At 39.5% G+C, this 15,735-nt stretch overlaps 1 protein-coding gene across 5 annotated transcripts in view; it reads right to left on the bottom strand.

Moving 5' to 3' along the window:
• ARHGAP18 (Rho GTPase activating protein 18) overlaps positions 1–15,735 on the bottom strand; it is a 65,649-nt gene that overhangs the window by 24,337 nt on the left and 25,577 nt on the right. For 2 of the 5 annotated variants that reach the window (XM_079970786.1, XM_079970783.1), the window contains exons 2-4: positions 6,006–6,205; positions 3,652–3,887; positions 394–457 (exon numbers count right to left, since the gene is read on the bottom strand). In XM_079970786.1, coding sequence (XP_079826912.1) covers positions 394–457; positions 3,652–3,887; positions 6,006–6,205 — 500 coding nt within the window. Of the gene's footprint in view, positions 1–393; positions 458–3,651; positions 3,888–6,005; positions 6,206–10,160; positions 10,250–15,735 lie in introns of those variants that run through there. The other 3 variants (XM_079970787.1, XM_079970784.1, XM_079970785.1) reach the window with 2 other exon arrangements.

The following is a 15,735-nucleotide window of genomic DNA, read 5'->3' as shown; positions in this document are numbered from 1 at the left end:
ATCTGGAGAGGGAGGCGCTGGCACACAGGACTGGCTGCTGCCATTGACATTAAACAAATGTTACAACTTTCATTGTGCAATATATGGATTGTAAGAGTTTATGAATATTATGATTACCAAATAATTATTATTTTGGTCTGGTTGCTGTTTATAGAAATAGCAATGGTATTCGATCCACACTCGGAACAATTATGGTTAATTAGGGCATTGGAGCCACAAGACTAAATCCTTGCATCTGATGAGGTTTTTTGATTTGGTAAAGATTTTGACACATGTGTTTGGGTTGTCTAAAAGACTTCTCCAGAATATGGTCCATATCCTAGAAAAAGCTTTCTTTAAAAAAAAAAAACTTGCTCAGCAATAGAAACAATACAGAAAATTGTTAAGATTTACCCTCTTTTGTGTCCTCCTCTTTGTTTTCTTTTGTTCTTACAGACTGGTGTTCACTGCCAATTTCCTAAAATGCAGAAAATAAAATATTCTGAATATTTATTCAGAAAATAAAATGATAGACAAGACGCTTTGCTCCCACCTGCTCTTAAGACAGACATCAGAAAAATTGCTCTTGCATGGACGTTTTCATGTTTGAATTTCATGTATAGAATTTATAGAAATTATTGCCAAGATTTAAAAAAGATTATTAACACAGTCAGTACTTGAAAACTTTCAAAACTTGAAAGGCCAGAGGTTTGGGGATATATGGAGAATCCCTGCTTCAGAAGCAAGGAGCCTGTTATCCTCCAGATGTTGCTGAATTACAACTCCCCCTGTTCCTGACCATTGGGCTGGTGCTGATGGAAGCCGAGAGCCCAACAACATCTGGGAGACAAAGGATTCCCCACAACAGCCTGCACGAAGAACAGCTTTTAAGCATATTGCGATGGCCAACTGTGTTTGGAATTTGGAAACTATGAAGGAACTTGCAGTATATAACCAAAGGTATAACCGAGTTGTTATTCTGTCTGAATATGTGAAAGTTCGAAGAGCCTAAAGAGGATAGGGAAATTATTAATATTCATGTTAACAGCTGATCAATGCACAACCATCTACATATGGAAACCAAAAGGCCCCGTGCCCTAAAAAAATGTATGATGAGGTTATGAGACCTGGTGCTCATGCTGAAACTCATAAATATTAACAGAATTGGAGGGGGCAGACTGGGAAATAAGATTTGTTTGAGAAATGGACTGTTTTTGTTATGCCTGGGAAACACACACACAAGCAAGTATATAAATATATAATGAAACAGTTGGAATAAGAGCACATTGTTTATAAAAAACAGTTTTGTTGACTACACATTTCTGATTTAATTTTTTTTGTGCATCCATTTATTTATTTTTAATACATTGGTACACACAAATATTGTGCTTGGTCTTTTTAGTTCCAATTACTAGAGATGTCAGTGCTGGGTTTCCTGGGCTCAAGCTCAGAATTGAGACTCTGGGATCCTGTAAGGCTCAACCCAAAGGGAGAGGTGAACATTAGAAGGTTAATCCCCCCCCCCAGTTCAGGTTAACATATTGGGCTGGAAAAGGCTTCCCAGTGCATTCCTTCTTTGCAGAGCAGCCCCAGAGGAAACTGGTGTTGAGGGCAAAAGCTTCACCCCAGATGGGATCATCTTCCCTCGTAGGAGGGATGGGCTTTTGCTCCGAAGCCCCAATTTTCCACAGTCCCAATCCCAGCTTCTCATTATCTGGGCCTCAGAAAGTCAGCCAAGTTCTTCTTCCTCCCCACAAAAAGCCGGGGCGGGGAGGGGGGGACTCCGACTATTTCTGAGGCAAGTAGCAGAGAACTTCCCCTTTCCCTGCGGTTATATGCTTCTGCTAATACTTGAACAGGTTCTTCCAGTGCAGGGAAGTTTGCATATTAATCCAAGGTCAGGTTAGCCAGAACAGGTGCAACCACTTCTTGCTCTTGACACTTCTCCACATTCCCCGTGAATAATGATATTGATATCCTTTTAATTCAGTATAAGAGCAATCTTTCTCGTAGATTTCCAAACCCTAAACTGGGAAGAGTAAATACAAGCACACTAGCGACCTTCCCCAACCTTCCCAACCATCTCCAGATGTTTGGTACTACCACTCCTATTGGACCTTATCAGCACAGCCAAGCCAGATGGGGTTGATGAGAGTTGCAGTCCAAAACATCTGGAGGGCACTGAATTGGAAAAGTCTGCACTATAGAGAAAAGAGGAATCAGTGAAACCTATATACATGATGGCTTCTTTCTGCCACCCATTACTGATAGTAGTTCAGTCAACACTTTAAGAACGTATTTGCCACCCAATCCTATGTTTGGAAGCCCATCAAATTTAGGTACATATTAAAAAATTGTCTGAAGCAGTGTCAGACCACTCAGGGTTGTCTATATTGACTAGCAATGACACTCCAGGGTTTCAGACAAGTGTCATCATGCCTATAGTCCTACCCAGAAATGCCAGGATTAAAGCTGGCATCTTCTGCATGCGATTCAGATGTTCTACAGCTGAACAATTGGCCCTTCTGTACACATTTTGATGGGGCACATTCCCAAGTAAAGGTACACAGAACTGCAGTCCAGGGAAGTGTTTCAGATCTTTTCATTACTAGCCTTCTCTCTAGTTGTTGCTCCTTATTTGGTTTTATGCTGCAACATTTTAGCCCCAAATTGCTCCAGAGGAAAACAGGAACCTTTAATCCTTGCAAGTATAAATATAATAGTGTGTGTTATTTCCCATTGTTTTAGTAAGTAATTGAATTTTGTAGCAGTTATATATGATTTTGAATACAGAACAGCAGCATGTGGCTAAAGGACATTTAAATGAGCCTAATATGTGGCTGATGTCACCACAGGTTGAGAATACAATTACACTGCTCTTAAAAGGAAGGCACAACACTTATTGATTCAGTAAAAAACAAAACAAAAGCACCTCTGGATAAATATTCACTTCAAAAAGGGAACTGAAGCACTAGCTACATCATCTGACAGATTATAGCATCCATAATAAATGGAGCATCAGCTGTATCAAACTAATTTCATAGTTTAATAGAACACCCCTATGTCTGGCTCTCAGGCACATTCAAAGTCTGACATCCCCAAAATGGGAAAAGGTGTCTCCTGAACCTGTGCATCTTTCCACTCCAAGTTTTCTATACAGGAAATTATTTTTGCAGAGTTGTAAAAGAGGGAGTCTAACAGACAAATGGATTTCTCCATTTTCAGAACTGGAGAAAGCATCAGGATATTGAAAGTCATTACACAGCTGAACAATCTACATGCCAGCAAATAAACCCTATGACTTGATTGACACTTAAAGTCAGGAAAAAGGAGCTCCACCTCACCTGAGTCTGCTGCCTGAACAAACTGCTTCCCTTTGTTTCATGTGAAGACCTGTTTCACAAAATAAAGCTAGACTTCGCAAAACATATGCAAGGCCCCCTTGTCAGTAAAACACAAAACTTCATCTTCTTCCTAGCAAATTTAAACATAGCAGCACGGCCGTATCCTCTAAGCAGCATGCAGCAAGCAAAGCAGCCTTTAGAAAATGCCCTCTTGTTGAGATTTGTGAAACAGTGTCTCCTCCGACTTAACCCTAATAGCCTGCATTCCTATACAGGTTTTTGTTTTTTTAAGTGAGGCTAAACCAAAAGCCACAAATCAGGAACTCACTTTTTCCTTTGACTCATTTTGCTGCTTGAAGATATCTCTCACATCAGGAACTTGGTACTGCTTGTTTTTCTTCCTCATTGTCTGTGTGACTGTCTCCACTCGTTTCTGCACGGCTGCTGCCTGCGTACGCGTCAGCGTAGCCAAAACCACCATGCTTTCTTGAGAGTCAGCAGCCGCCTCACCAAAGAGGTTTGACAAACCGGCTTCTTTTAACCACTCTTCTTCCAATTCCCCCTCTGGCACAGACAAAAGAAGATAAAAATTAATTTGATGACATTTGCATGACTGCAAATTTGATGATATTTGCATGACCATGGGTTTGCGTTATACCCAAAGTCAGCCATAGATTTCTGCAGGAAAGTGAGAGGTATATAAAAAAACCAAACTGCAAGCAGTTCCATGGAAGCTGTTCCTTATACAATCTGCATAGAAACCTTTGGTTCTTCTCCCATACATATTCCCTGTAAAATAGGACTGTGGCAGGGTTGGGGGGGGGATCTGTTTCCTACATGGAATTAGAAAGCCCAGCACCAGAATTTATATACAATTGCCACATTCAATGGATTTATACACCATTTCTGCTAGTTCGGCCTTCGCTCCCAGCTGTAACAGTGCCTTGTTTTCATAGTACAACTCTTCATTAGTTTAATTTAATCAGAGGTTATCAAGGCTAATGGGTGATCCTACTGCAAATGGGTGATTGTATTGCAGCATCCAATTATGCTTGCTGCTGCGTTCTCTACTCCTTAGTGATTTTCAGTAAGGTGATCATTTCCTCATTGTTTCTAGATGGCAACACATTGTTTACTAAAAACAAAACGGTCCCAGCAAACAAAAAACGCAGGCCATTTGCTATATATAGAAATAACTAGCAAGATATTTTTTTTCATATTAGGAATATAAGAAGCTGCTCATACAAAAGAGAGGGTTGCAGAAGTGTGCTTTAATGTCAGAGAAATGGCATAGACTTAGAACATTTCCTAGGAAACATTTACCTGAACCTCAGCATTCGTTCGCTAAAATTAATATAGAAAACAGAAGTGCATTTTCAGTAAAACGGTTCTAAGGTATTATCTCCCCCCCCCCCCAGCTTCAGAGTCCTTGCCAAGAAAACATGATTATATCTTTATACACACACACACACACACACACACACACACCTCCAATCAGAATTTATTTTGCATAATTTTAAACATTAAAGACACTCTATTGCGGAGTGGGGAGGGTATTTTACTCAAATGTAATATTATTTGAGAGTACGATCTTGTTCCTCCATTGTTGATAGTGGTGGTGGCAATATGTAACTGCCTCTCCACTGTCTTTGGGCAGTAGAGGCATGTTGCTAGTGTTCCAAAGTGGCAGAGGTCCCATCATAGCCCAGTAAATGAAGACATACAACTCACTGGCGGTTCTCCTGCCACCAGCAGTGGTAAGTGGATGGAAAGCACTGAAATGGGGAGTTGCAGGGTGGCAATAAGTTTAGAATCACAGGATCCAAAATCCCCTGAATCCCTCAGATCCAAAAGTCTTGGGGATTCCTCAAGGGGCCCATTCCTTGGGCCTCTCAACGACGCCAACTTGGAGCAGGTGTGGTGAAACATTATGAGGAAACCCCCACATTTCACCTTGGCTGAAAATTGTGTTTTTTAAGAACAGTCCCCACTACACCCACTATAAATAGGTCTGAGATATCATGCACCTATTAACCTATTGACTACCATATAGTCAAATGCATTTGGCAACTGAAAGGGCTGTTTATTTGCACTAGGGTGTTTAGTTGCTTTCTCTTTTTTCCAAATACACTGCATTTTACTACTGTATGTAGAAGCTGTTTTTTTATCGGTGTTGTTTTTATTATATAATCCTGACTTCCTAATTGTTCTTTGAGTGATTCCGGGTACTATGGTAACCAGAATAGATATGACTTCTGAAGAAGCAAAAGAACTTCCCATTACCCTTACCAAAGCAGTGGTCAAAATCCAGTTACAGTTTATTGCAAAACAGCAGAAATGTAAACGAAGAAAAGAGGAAATTCTCTCTTGCTGCAAAAGCTTTAAAAGCACATCTTGGGGCAATAATATGCATAAGTTATGAATTCAAGCAAGTACTTTCTTAAAGTATCATGGTTTTCCTCCAGCTCAGGATAGTCTAGTCCACAAAAGCAATTCCAGGTCCTTGAAAATAATTGCCATTACACAGTCAATGTGTTGCCAGATTTACAGAGGCACTAGTCAATTCCAACTGACCAAATCTTAAATCTATCTTGGTATGTGGTTTCAAGCACAATAAATGAAAGATCTAAAACAGAGTCTTCAAAACAGAGAAACGGTTTTCTTAATTCCAGTTATAATTACCATCAGGCTCCTTCACCAGAACCACTGCTTGTTCTTCAGAGCTATTGCCTCTGGTTTCATTGATGTTTTCAAGTTCTTTCCAGTAGTCATCCATGGATAATTCATCGAGTGAATCTTGAGAACCTGAACGGTTATAAGGGGGCTTCCCTGAGGGCTTCTTAGAGTTGTCATGGTTCATATTATATTGACCAGATCTCCTGCTAGAAAACACACAGAGAAAGAGAGAGAGAGACTTAATGTGGTGCATAGTTTACAGTGACATCAGCAAAGCCAATTAGAAACATACCACTGGTCTTCATACAACTTTTAACATTTCAAAATGTGACATTTTAAGTAGCAATTTGTCTTTTATCAATATTTCTAGACTTTGAAGACCAATGCATATTTTATAAAGTGTGGAGTGGAGAGAAGGGTTTCCACTTTCTCAAAGTATGAATTACAGTAAGTCTGCAACTTATATGCTTTCAGCTTCATGTGTGTAGCATAAAATTAAAAAAATTAAAAGGGGACATGAAAGGGGCGAGTTTCTGGGGAAAATGATGTTGGCAACCCTACCCACCACTGAACCCAATGTGTTTTGACTACACGCGATTTTGGTTTTAGTCACGATCCCTGGAACATAACCCCCATGTTAAGTTACAGGCTTACTGTACTTTTAAAACACTTCATCAATACTGAGGAGTCCATTGCTCTCCCTGAAGGAGGAAGAATTAGTTTTTTTCCCAGAGTAGGGCAATAGCTAATTGAATTGTTTATCACTTTGTAGCTGTATTTAGATATAAACACTTCAAATATGAATCAGCTCTCCTGGGACAGCTTGTGCTAACTGAAGAAAACAAGTTCAATATTCTTAAATTCACCCTGGCATTCAGATTGAGGCAGGACTTTAGTTTCTGTAGTTCCTACTTTTTAAGAAATGTAGCTTTCTATGTGAACCTCAGTGGCAAGGCAAGACATTTTGCCACACAATGTGCACCTACTCATTGAGCTATATGGAGCTAACTCCTAGAAAAGCAAGTCTAAAGGTCACAGCCTAGTGTGTAAGAAAACATGTTTCCTCTTTTACATCATTTATAAATACATTCCTCCCTCTTATTTTCCTGCTCCAACAAATCTATCTGGAGCTTCAACCGTGTTATGTACTTTGCTTGCTTGATTTTTTATATAGCCAGTGCTTTTTTTCTGGGGGGGACGCAGGGGGACACATACCCCTAAACATTTTGTGTATCTAAGTTTGGCTTCATTGAGGGGCAGTATTTCAATATGGGTAGGAAAATGAGAGTACTTGTAAACATTTTTTTAGGGGGGGAAAGCACTGGAGATAGCAATGAAAAAGGCATTACTCTGTAGATTCATTTCCATGAATTCAGTATGACATAGCAACTCCTGACTATGAATGACCATCCATGACAATCTTTTAGGTAGGCACACCAGGAAGAGAAAAAACAAACAAACCCTGAACTTTCCATGACTTCTGAGTCCCACTCATGTCCATTCTCCCTAGGAGGTTAGAACCAATCAGTATCACAGAAGAAAGGTGCACGGAAACCCATTCACAAAAGGTTTGCGCTAACAGGGTTTTCTATGTCCTGTGCAGATTAATGTAACAGTAGCTCAAGGGATACCAATTACCTTCACAGCAATTCCTGGTAGTTAAAGGCAACAGGGTAACAATGTTAGCAGGATATAATGGCTGGGGTAGAGAAGGAAGTTTCTCACTGATCACACAAAACAAATTAAAAATACACATGCGTACTGTATAAACTAAATTGCTGGAAACCTAAAACCAACTGCATTGCTACTATGGCCACAATTCCTGCGGAATCTAGACCCAAGAGAAAATGGAAACGGTTTAACTTAAGAAATGATAGCTAATACCGGCCTAGCTCATGACATAGGACCCTAAAACATTAAATATACATTTTCTAATTTTAATCCAGTAGAACCAGAAGGGATAGCAGTGCACTTGTTACAGACCTATTTTCCAGTTGCAAAATAACTCATTGTAGGCTGGTTTGCTTATGGAAGTCAAGAGCGTTGAGCTACCATTTGTATCATGTTGGAAGATAGAAGATAGAAGAAAATCTGCATTCACGCAAACCACAATGCCTATATAATTGTAGGTCTAGAATCTGGGCTTTACTATGGCAGACATAAGAAATTTAATTGAGAAATTAAACTAGTTGATGTCTGAAGAAAAAGTCTGGGGGAAATCAGCAACTAGTGAATGAACGACTTGTGGAAAAAAATTTTACCAAAAAATATTTTACAGAAGTTGTATCTTCTTAAACACAGATGTTCTAATGCTATTTTTAAATAGCTGCACCCTGTATCACTAGTGTCTTCTTAAAATCATTGATATTGACAAAAATGCATCTTGAAAACTACTCAAAGGCTGATGTGGATAATGCAACTGTTCATAGACCAAAACAATCTGAATCAATCACAATACATAGTAACACATCTCAAAACAGTTTCACAGATTTCCTTCACTGTTCTTGCTATTTAGATGGAAGATATTACAGCAAACATTTCTAAACAAACAAAAGACCCCTCTTTTCTGTTCCTCTGTTCCTGACTGCAGACTTACATGCTGTGTCTCAGTTCATAGCAAAGCACTGGAAAACTATTCACAAGTTTCGCACACAGCATCTATTTTGGCCATTTTTGGCACTGCATTATCAGCTGGGTAGAGATCCAGCAATCTACACACAGCACTAACTTTCAGAAGTGCAGTGAACATCAAGGGGAGTATTCTTGTATTATCTTCTCCTTCCCACTACTCAAATATTTTTACAGTTTGCAGAAGAAGTATTAGTGGACACAGCATGACCCAGGAAGCACCCAAGTGTCTGCTTGACTCACAAAAGCACAAGCTCAGTTTCAGGGTAAATTGTCATAAAAACTATTCACACTCCAACTGCTAAGCAGTTAAAGATTGATGGAATGTACATAAATACTCTCTGGGGCTTTTCCTTTGGCATGTAACCCTCAGCGGTTGCTTGCATAGTTGTAAGATAAACAGAATCCTTCACAGAGTCACAACTGATTGTTACAGTCATGATAAGAAGTTGCATGTGTTCCATTCTGATATTGGGGCTTCAGTCAGCTATTACAAAATCAGTCCACAGCTGTGCCACCACAGTTTTAAAACAGGTTTACCCACAGTTCTTAACAGTTATTCGCCCATCTATTGGCTTTAATACAAACACACAAAAACAGTGTAATATTCCTGTCAAAGGCTTTCATCTGCTACAGAAGATATAAATCCCTTAAAGTACTAGTCCTATGCTATCTCCAACAGAACTTATGCCATCGTAGCCCCACTGAGGTGAGTGAGGGTAATTGCTTTTATAAATATTCCTGAAGGTTACTTTCATCCAAAATACATGGAGTATTTTAAAAGAACTATGTTTGATTTAAAAAAAATATTTCTTTGCACCATTTTGAGGCTCTATTTCTCTTGGATTTCAGTTCTGTCCTCTTGGGCGCTCACCAAGCTGGGCCCTGGCCACTGGCCTTCTTTTGAGATCCTATCTGGCTCATGGAAAGTTTCAATGATTCCTAAGTTATTCTAGAGTCTATTCATATATTAAATGCAGATAGGTGGAAATTCCTGCATGTGTTTAGTTAAGATACAAAGGTGAAGGCCAAGCTGGAAACCACCTCTCCAACGCTCGCTTTCCACACAGCAAGATTTCTATGTGAGGCTGATTCAAGCAGTACATACATAAATACATACATATATATATATATATAATTATGAGAACTGTACCACACCCAAATCAGAAAGGATGTTAAATTTCCAGTTGCCACCAAAACCAGCAGCCACGTAAGTTACGGTAGTTTCCCTTCAAAGAGTTTGGTAAACCTCACTGCAATGGTGCTGCCACAATACTGCTTTTCACTTACACCTGCTTGACCTCATTGGTTGCTGCCAGATGAGAACAGGCAAATGCATGATATAATAATGGAAAGTAGTAAAGTAGCATATAGACATGAAATATGGCACATGTAGCACCCAGTCTAGAGCCCTAAGAGTGGGGAAATGAAACTTGCAATCTAAGAAAGAAGATGTTGAAATGCAAATCTTTGTGGTAAACAATGTTTTAGCTTATAATTTAGCAGTTTTAGCTTTTAGTGTTTCCAAGTTACTATATGGTAACTAAGCCATTTCCAAGGTTTCTGGTTTTCTCTATTCTTCCCTTCACAAGATGCTCCCTTGTCATTACGGCAATGTTCCAGATTTTACACAAGCATTCCTGAGCAGACTAGGGTGAGTCCTCTAGGGACAATAAGTTTCTGGGATTCCAAAAATAATGTATTATGTTATTTTCTTACACAATTGTTTTGATATTTCAACAAAACATTAACTGGATGGGAAAGAACCAATAGTTTGCTTTCATCTTTTCAAAATCCATGGAGTTTAGAACCATGAAAAATGTTTGTTTTTTAAAAAGCCTGCTTTGTTTCTGCTACAGCCCTAACATTTATCACTGTGTTTTTCTGCAAATCTTGTTTACTTTCTAGGGAAAGAACACAATAGTTTTGGTACAAGGACTGGACTCTTGGAAGAAGTCTTCCCTCAGGTTTTCTACCACACTGTCAGCAAGTTTCAAATGTTTTTTCTCCTATATAGCAATAACTTCTGTATACAAAAATGCTATTTTCTAGAATTATTTTTACAAGTTATTAAACAAATCTGGTTAACTCGAGTGTGCTGGGGAAATTGCTAAATTCCTTAGAGATAAGATGCCCTTTAAAATGTTATACACCTGAATCTGGCATTTCTCCACCTTCCAAACCAAGCATCGGTTTGAAGAAAATATGTCGAAGAGCACTGTGTAGAAAACACAGTATATAACATTGCATTATCTAGTTATGCATGCATCAAATTTGCATCGCCTCTTGCAAATCAGCAGTACCAGTTGAATATGCAAATAATGTGTGCTGCTCAGGTACAGGAACATAGGAGCCTGCCTAATACCAAGCCAGACAATTGGCTCATTTAGCTCAGTATTGTTGACACTGGCTGGCAGCTGCTCTCCAAAGTTTCAGTCAGTCAGGGGACACTTCAAGGCCTAATAGATGCTATATACTCTATGTCACTGAGCTGCAGCCCCTCTCCAACTTGTACAGCTTTAAATTGTGATTGATAGCTATCATGCACATAAACATTGGTACAATAAAAAAAGTATTCCTTTCTACAAGGCTTCTTTCACTTATAGTGGTACCTTGGTTCTCAAACTTAATATGTTCCAGAACTCTGTTCCAAAACCAAAGCGTTCCCAAACCAAGGCATGATTTCCCACAGAAAGTAATGCAAAATGGATTAATCCGTTCCATATTTTTAATAACAATCCCCAAAAAAAGAGGAGAGGAGGAGGAGTTTGGATTTGATATCCCGCTTTATCACTACCCGAAGGAGTCTCAAAGCGGCTAACAATCCCCTTTCCCTTCCTCCCCCACAACAAACACTCTGTGAGGTGAGTGGGGCTGAGAGACTTCAGAGAAGTGTGACTAGCCCAAGGTCACCCAGCAGCTGCATGTGGAGGAGCAGGGAATCGAACCCGGTTCACCAGATTACAAGCCCACTGCTCTTAACCAATACACCACACTGGCAATTTAACATGAATTTTACTATCTAACGAGACCATTGATACATAAAATGGAAGCAATGAACCATGTACTGCAGTCACACAATCAATCAATCAGTAGCTGAATTGGGTTCCACGCAGTCACACACACACAAAAAGAGCCACAAAAACGCAAAATAGCAAAAAACAGACGGACGTCAGTGTAACACTCCACACAGAAGTGTGGCACTCAAAATGGAAGCATAACACTCAAAACGGAAGTGTGGCACTCCAAACAGAAGTGTTACACTCATATCGGAAACGTAACCCTCAAATTCTCAGTGTAACACTCCAAACGGAAATGGAAGTGTGGCACTCCAAATGGAAGGGTGGCACTCAAATTGGAAGCGCAACACTCAAAGCAGAGCACGTTCAACTTCCAAAAAAAGTTTGCAAACTGGAACACTTACTTCTGGGTTTACTATGTTTCGGTTTCAAGTTGTTTCAGAAGCAAGGCGTTTGAGAAACAAGATACCACTGTATTTTATTTCCTGAATGAAAAAACTGATTCCAAAGCTTTGGGTCCTCCTAGGAGATGGATGCTATTTTGCCTGCATCCTTCCACATCATCAGTTGAAAATGGTTAAATTCTCCCATCTCACTTGTCTCCACTAAAGGAAAACACTGGGCAGGAGGAAAGAGTACATACAGATTTGTACCTGACCATTTCAGTCTCCAGCCAGAAAAATAACTTTACCACAATGCTTTTTCAGAGGGAAGGAACTGGTATCAACTGAACAGAAAACAAAACAAAGCCTCAGATAGTTTATCACTCAACATAATTCCCTAATCCCTGCACCAAGCCTTCTAAAATTCTGCAGAGTAAAGGAGTAGAATGCCCTGCTTGGAGGAAATGGCTGGCTCTGGAATCCTTGCTAGGAGGGATGCTCTTAAACATTTTGCCAAACTGTATTGGCCAGTAAATTTGTGGGAATGGGCTGTTTATAGTTTTACTGCAGTTTATAAATGGTATTAAAATGTGTATCACCTACACTGATTCAACCTACTACCATATGAAAATATATCCCCAATTGCAACCGCTTGGGAATATATATTTTATCTACATACAAGTGGAGCCCAGAACCTTATGCGGAAAACCTGATGTAAATTTTAATTTACAATAATAATAATAACAACAATAAAACATTTCTAGTTGGTTAAAAACAATGAAGGCAGTGACTTATGAAACTGAACAAAATCCAAGCAGAGTTAAATAAAGAAGTTCAAGCGCCTGCCACAGTTTCTTGCTACTTCTCTGGTTCCCAGTCCTCCACACATGTCCTTCAGCTTGTATACCCTACATTTTCTCCAAGGAGTGAAATTTCTTTCCCCAACCCCATTTTATCCTCACAAGAAGACTGCAGGGTAGCTTGGCTGAAAGGAAATGACTCACCCAATAGGCTTCATAGCCGAGTGGGAATTTGAACTCGAGTCTCCCAAGGACTCGTCTGACATTCTAACCACCACACTACCTCTTACTAGTTCACCAACGTCTTCCACAGTATTTGAAAACCTAAGAAAGGGAACGGATCATGCAGAACAGTTACACTCAAAATATTCCAGATTATCTTAATTCATTCCAGATCAAATACTTTGGATTTAGAAAACTCTTTACAGAAGACCTGCAACTGCCAGAAACAGCTGGTGGGATTCCCTTCCCAGCTCACCCATTATGGCCACAGCCTCCTCTAGGCCTTCCCTCCCAGCATCACATTTAGGTTTCAAAAAATCCTCATGCCAAAGTACAGGAAGGGGGTTTGAAGGCGAAATACATTCACTTGTGAAGGAATCACATAGGCATAGATTGGTGTCAATGCCTCACATATGCATATACCGTGGTACCTTGGGTTACATACACTTGAGGTTACATACGCTTCAGGTTACAGAGTCCACTACCCCAGAAATATTACCTCGGGTTAAGAACTTTGCTTCAGGATGAGAACAGAAATTGTGCTCTGGCGGCGGCGCGGCGGCAGGAGGCCCCATTAGCTAAAGTGGTGCTTCAGGTTAAGAACAGTTTCAGGTTAAGAACAGACCTCCGGAACGAATTAAGTACTTAACCCGAGGTACCACTGTACAATCAGACACACTGAAGGATGTTATCACTTCAAATCAGTAACCTCTGGGGATTAGCTGAATGCTTTGGCGCTATCAACAGGCATTTTTTTAAGTACATATATAGAATGACAAGGCATGTAACATAAGAACATAAATCTTTCTTTTCACTTCTTCTTCTCCTCTTCCTCCTCCCCTCTCTCTCACACACAAAAATTCTCAATAGCTTTCCATTTGCATATCAATCCTTACTCAGGTTTGAAGTCTATATTCATATCTCATGCCATTTGATGATAAGGACAGAAATGCAAGAAATAATCTATCGGGAGATCTCCTTAGTCTGCCAGAAATCGCTTCATTAAAAGCAGCAATCCCTGTCAGTCCCACAAAGTGTTGTATAGGAAACCAAATCTTATTAATCACACTTCTTTCAACATTGCTTCTTCAAATACTTTTACTGCAGGGTCATGTATCAAAGGTTAAATAAGCGCAAAACTCAAACTCCTCCCCTGCACAGAGGCCAGATTTATGATTTGCCTTGCTAACAGGTATTCGTTCAGTAGCTAAAGAATTTATAACTCCAGTACAGTATTTATGGCAAGTGCCAATGCAAACAAGTGAAAACAATTTTGCCTCTACTCATTGACTCTTGTAAATAATGGTAATTGTTCAAATATTTGCTTTTTGACAGAAAAAGGTGTTTTTACAATGAAGATTTCAGGTATCAGAAAGGCATTAAAGATCCTGAGTGTCACTCAAAACTAAAGCAAATGTTCCATTCTGCACTAAAATAAACAAACACGGTGAAGATATTTAAACATTTTGGTTCTCTTCCAAATAAATATAAGCCCAACAAAAAGTCTGACCACCTATTACTGAGCTTACAATGTTCAGGGTTTAAGAACTGAAGCATCCCAAGATGTCAAAGGCGTCAATAGTTGGCCAAAGCCATCACCTACTTCCAAATCTGTCTGAAAATTCTCATTTCTGCTGCACTTTTCCACTGAAGATCTACCAATGCATTCATAAAAGGGTATATGGAGGAACCCATCTGCCACAGGACACATGCTCCAATATCGAATTGCAATGATGTGTTGATTCCTACACTAATTGGTTATGACGCATCAAGGATGCAATCTTTACCCTCTTCTTGTAAACCTAAGAAAAGACTTATTGTCAATTAATTTGTCTAAACCCCTTTTAATGCCATCCACATTAGCAGCCATCGCTATATCTTTTGGTAGCAAATTCCAAAACTTTAATTATGTGCTGTGTACCACTCTCTTTTCTCCATCCTGAAACTTTCAATATTCAGCTTCAACAGAATGTCTCGTTTCTAGAATTATGAGCAAGAAAATCTTCTCTCTATCCACTTCCTGCACACCACATACAATTTTCTAAACTAAAAAGGCTGAAATGTTGCAACCTTTTGTCGTGGTGCAGTTGCTCCAGCCCCTTGATCATTTTGGTTACTCTTTTCAGAACCTTTTCCAACTCTACAATATCCTTTTGGGAGATGAGGTAACCAGAAATTTACACATATTTACTCTTGGCTTTTGAAGGTGAAATCTTTGTTTTAGGCCAACAGTGGCAGAAACTTTTACACAAAATGCATTTTGAGGTCGCATATATTGGAGAGTGCATTGATCAAGCCAAGATCTTGCTCTTACCAGCGGCTCTCAAATTTCAGCAGTGGCCTGTGTAATGCTAAAATTCAGCGCTCCCTTACCTATCAAGCTCCTTTCTACATCACTGTTGTGGGTCCCACTGGCACTGGTACCCAGTCCTGCCAAACCAGTCACACTACCCTAAAACCACCTTTGCTCTTACACAAGTTCAGCATACACACTTTTAAGAACATGGAGCACAGGGCTTATATCAAGTTCCATACAATCTTTCTCCTGTGGTGTAAATCAACCTCACCTAATGCATTTTGCTTAAATCATTAAAATTTGAAGTGAAGGAAGAGGCTATAATTTTTATTTTTAAAAAAATTATAGCCTCTTCCTCCACTTCATATTTTATGAACATGTGTTTAT

The sequence above is a fragment of the Podarcis cretensis genome, assembly GCF_951804945.1.
Source record: "Podarcis cretensis genome assembly, chromosome: 3".
Lineage (NCBI taxonomy): Eukaryota > Metazoa > Chordata > Lepidosauria > Squamata > Lacertidae > Podarcis > Podarcis cretensis.
This window is presented reverse-complemented; position numbering and strand designations above follow the sequence as displayed.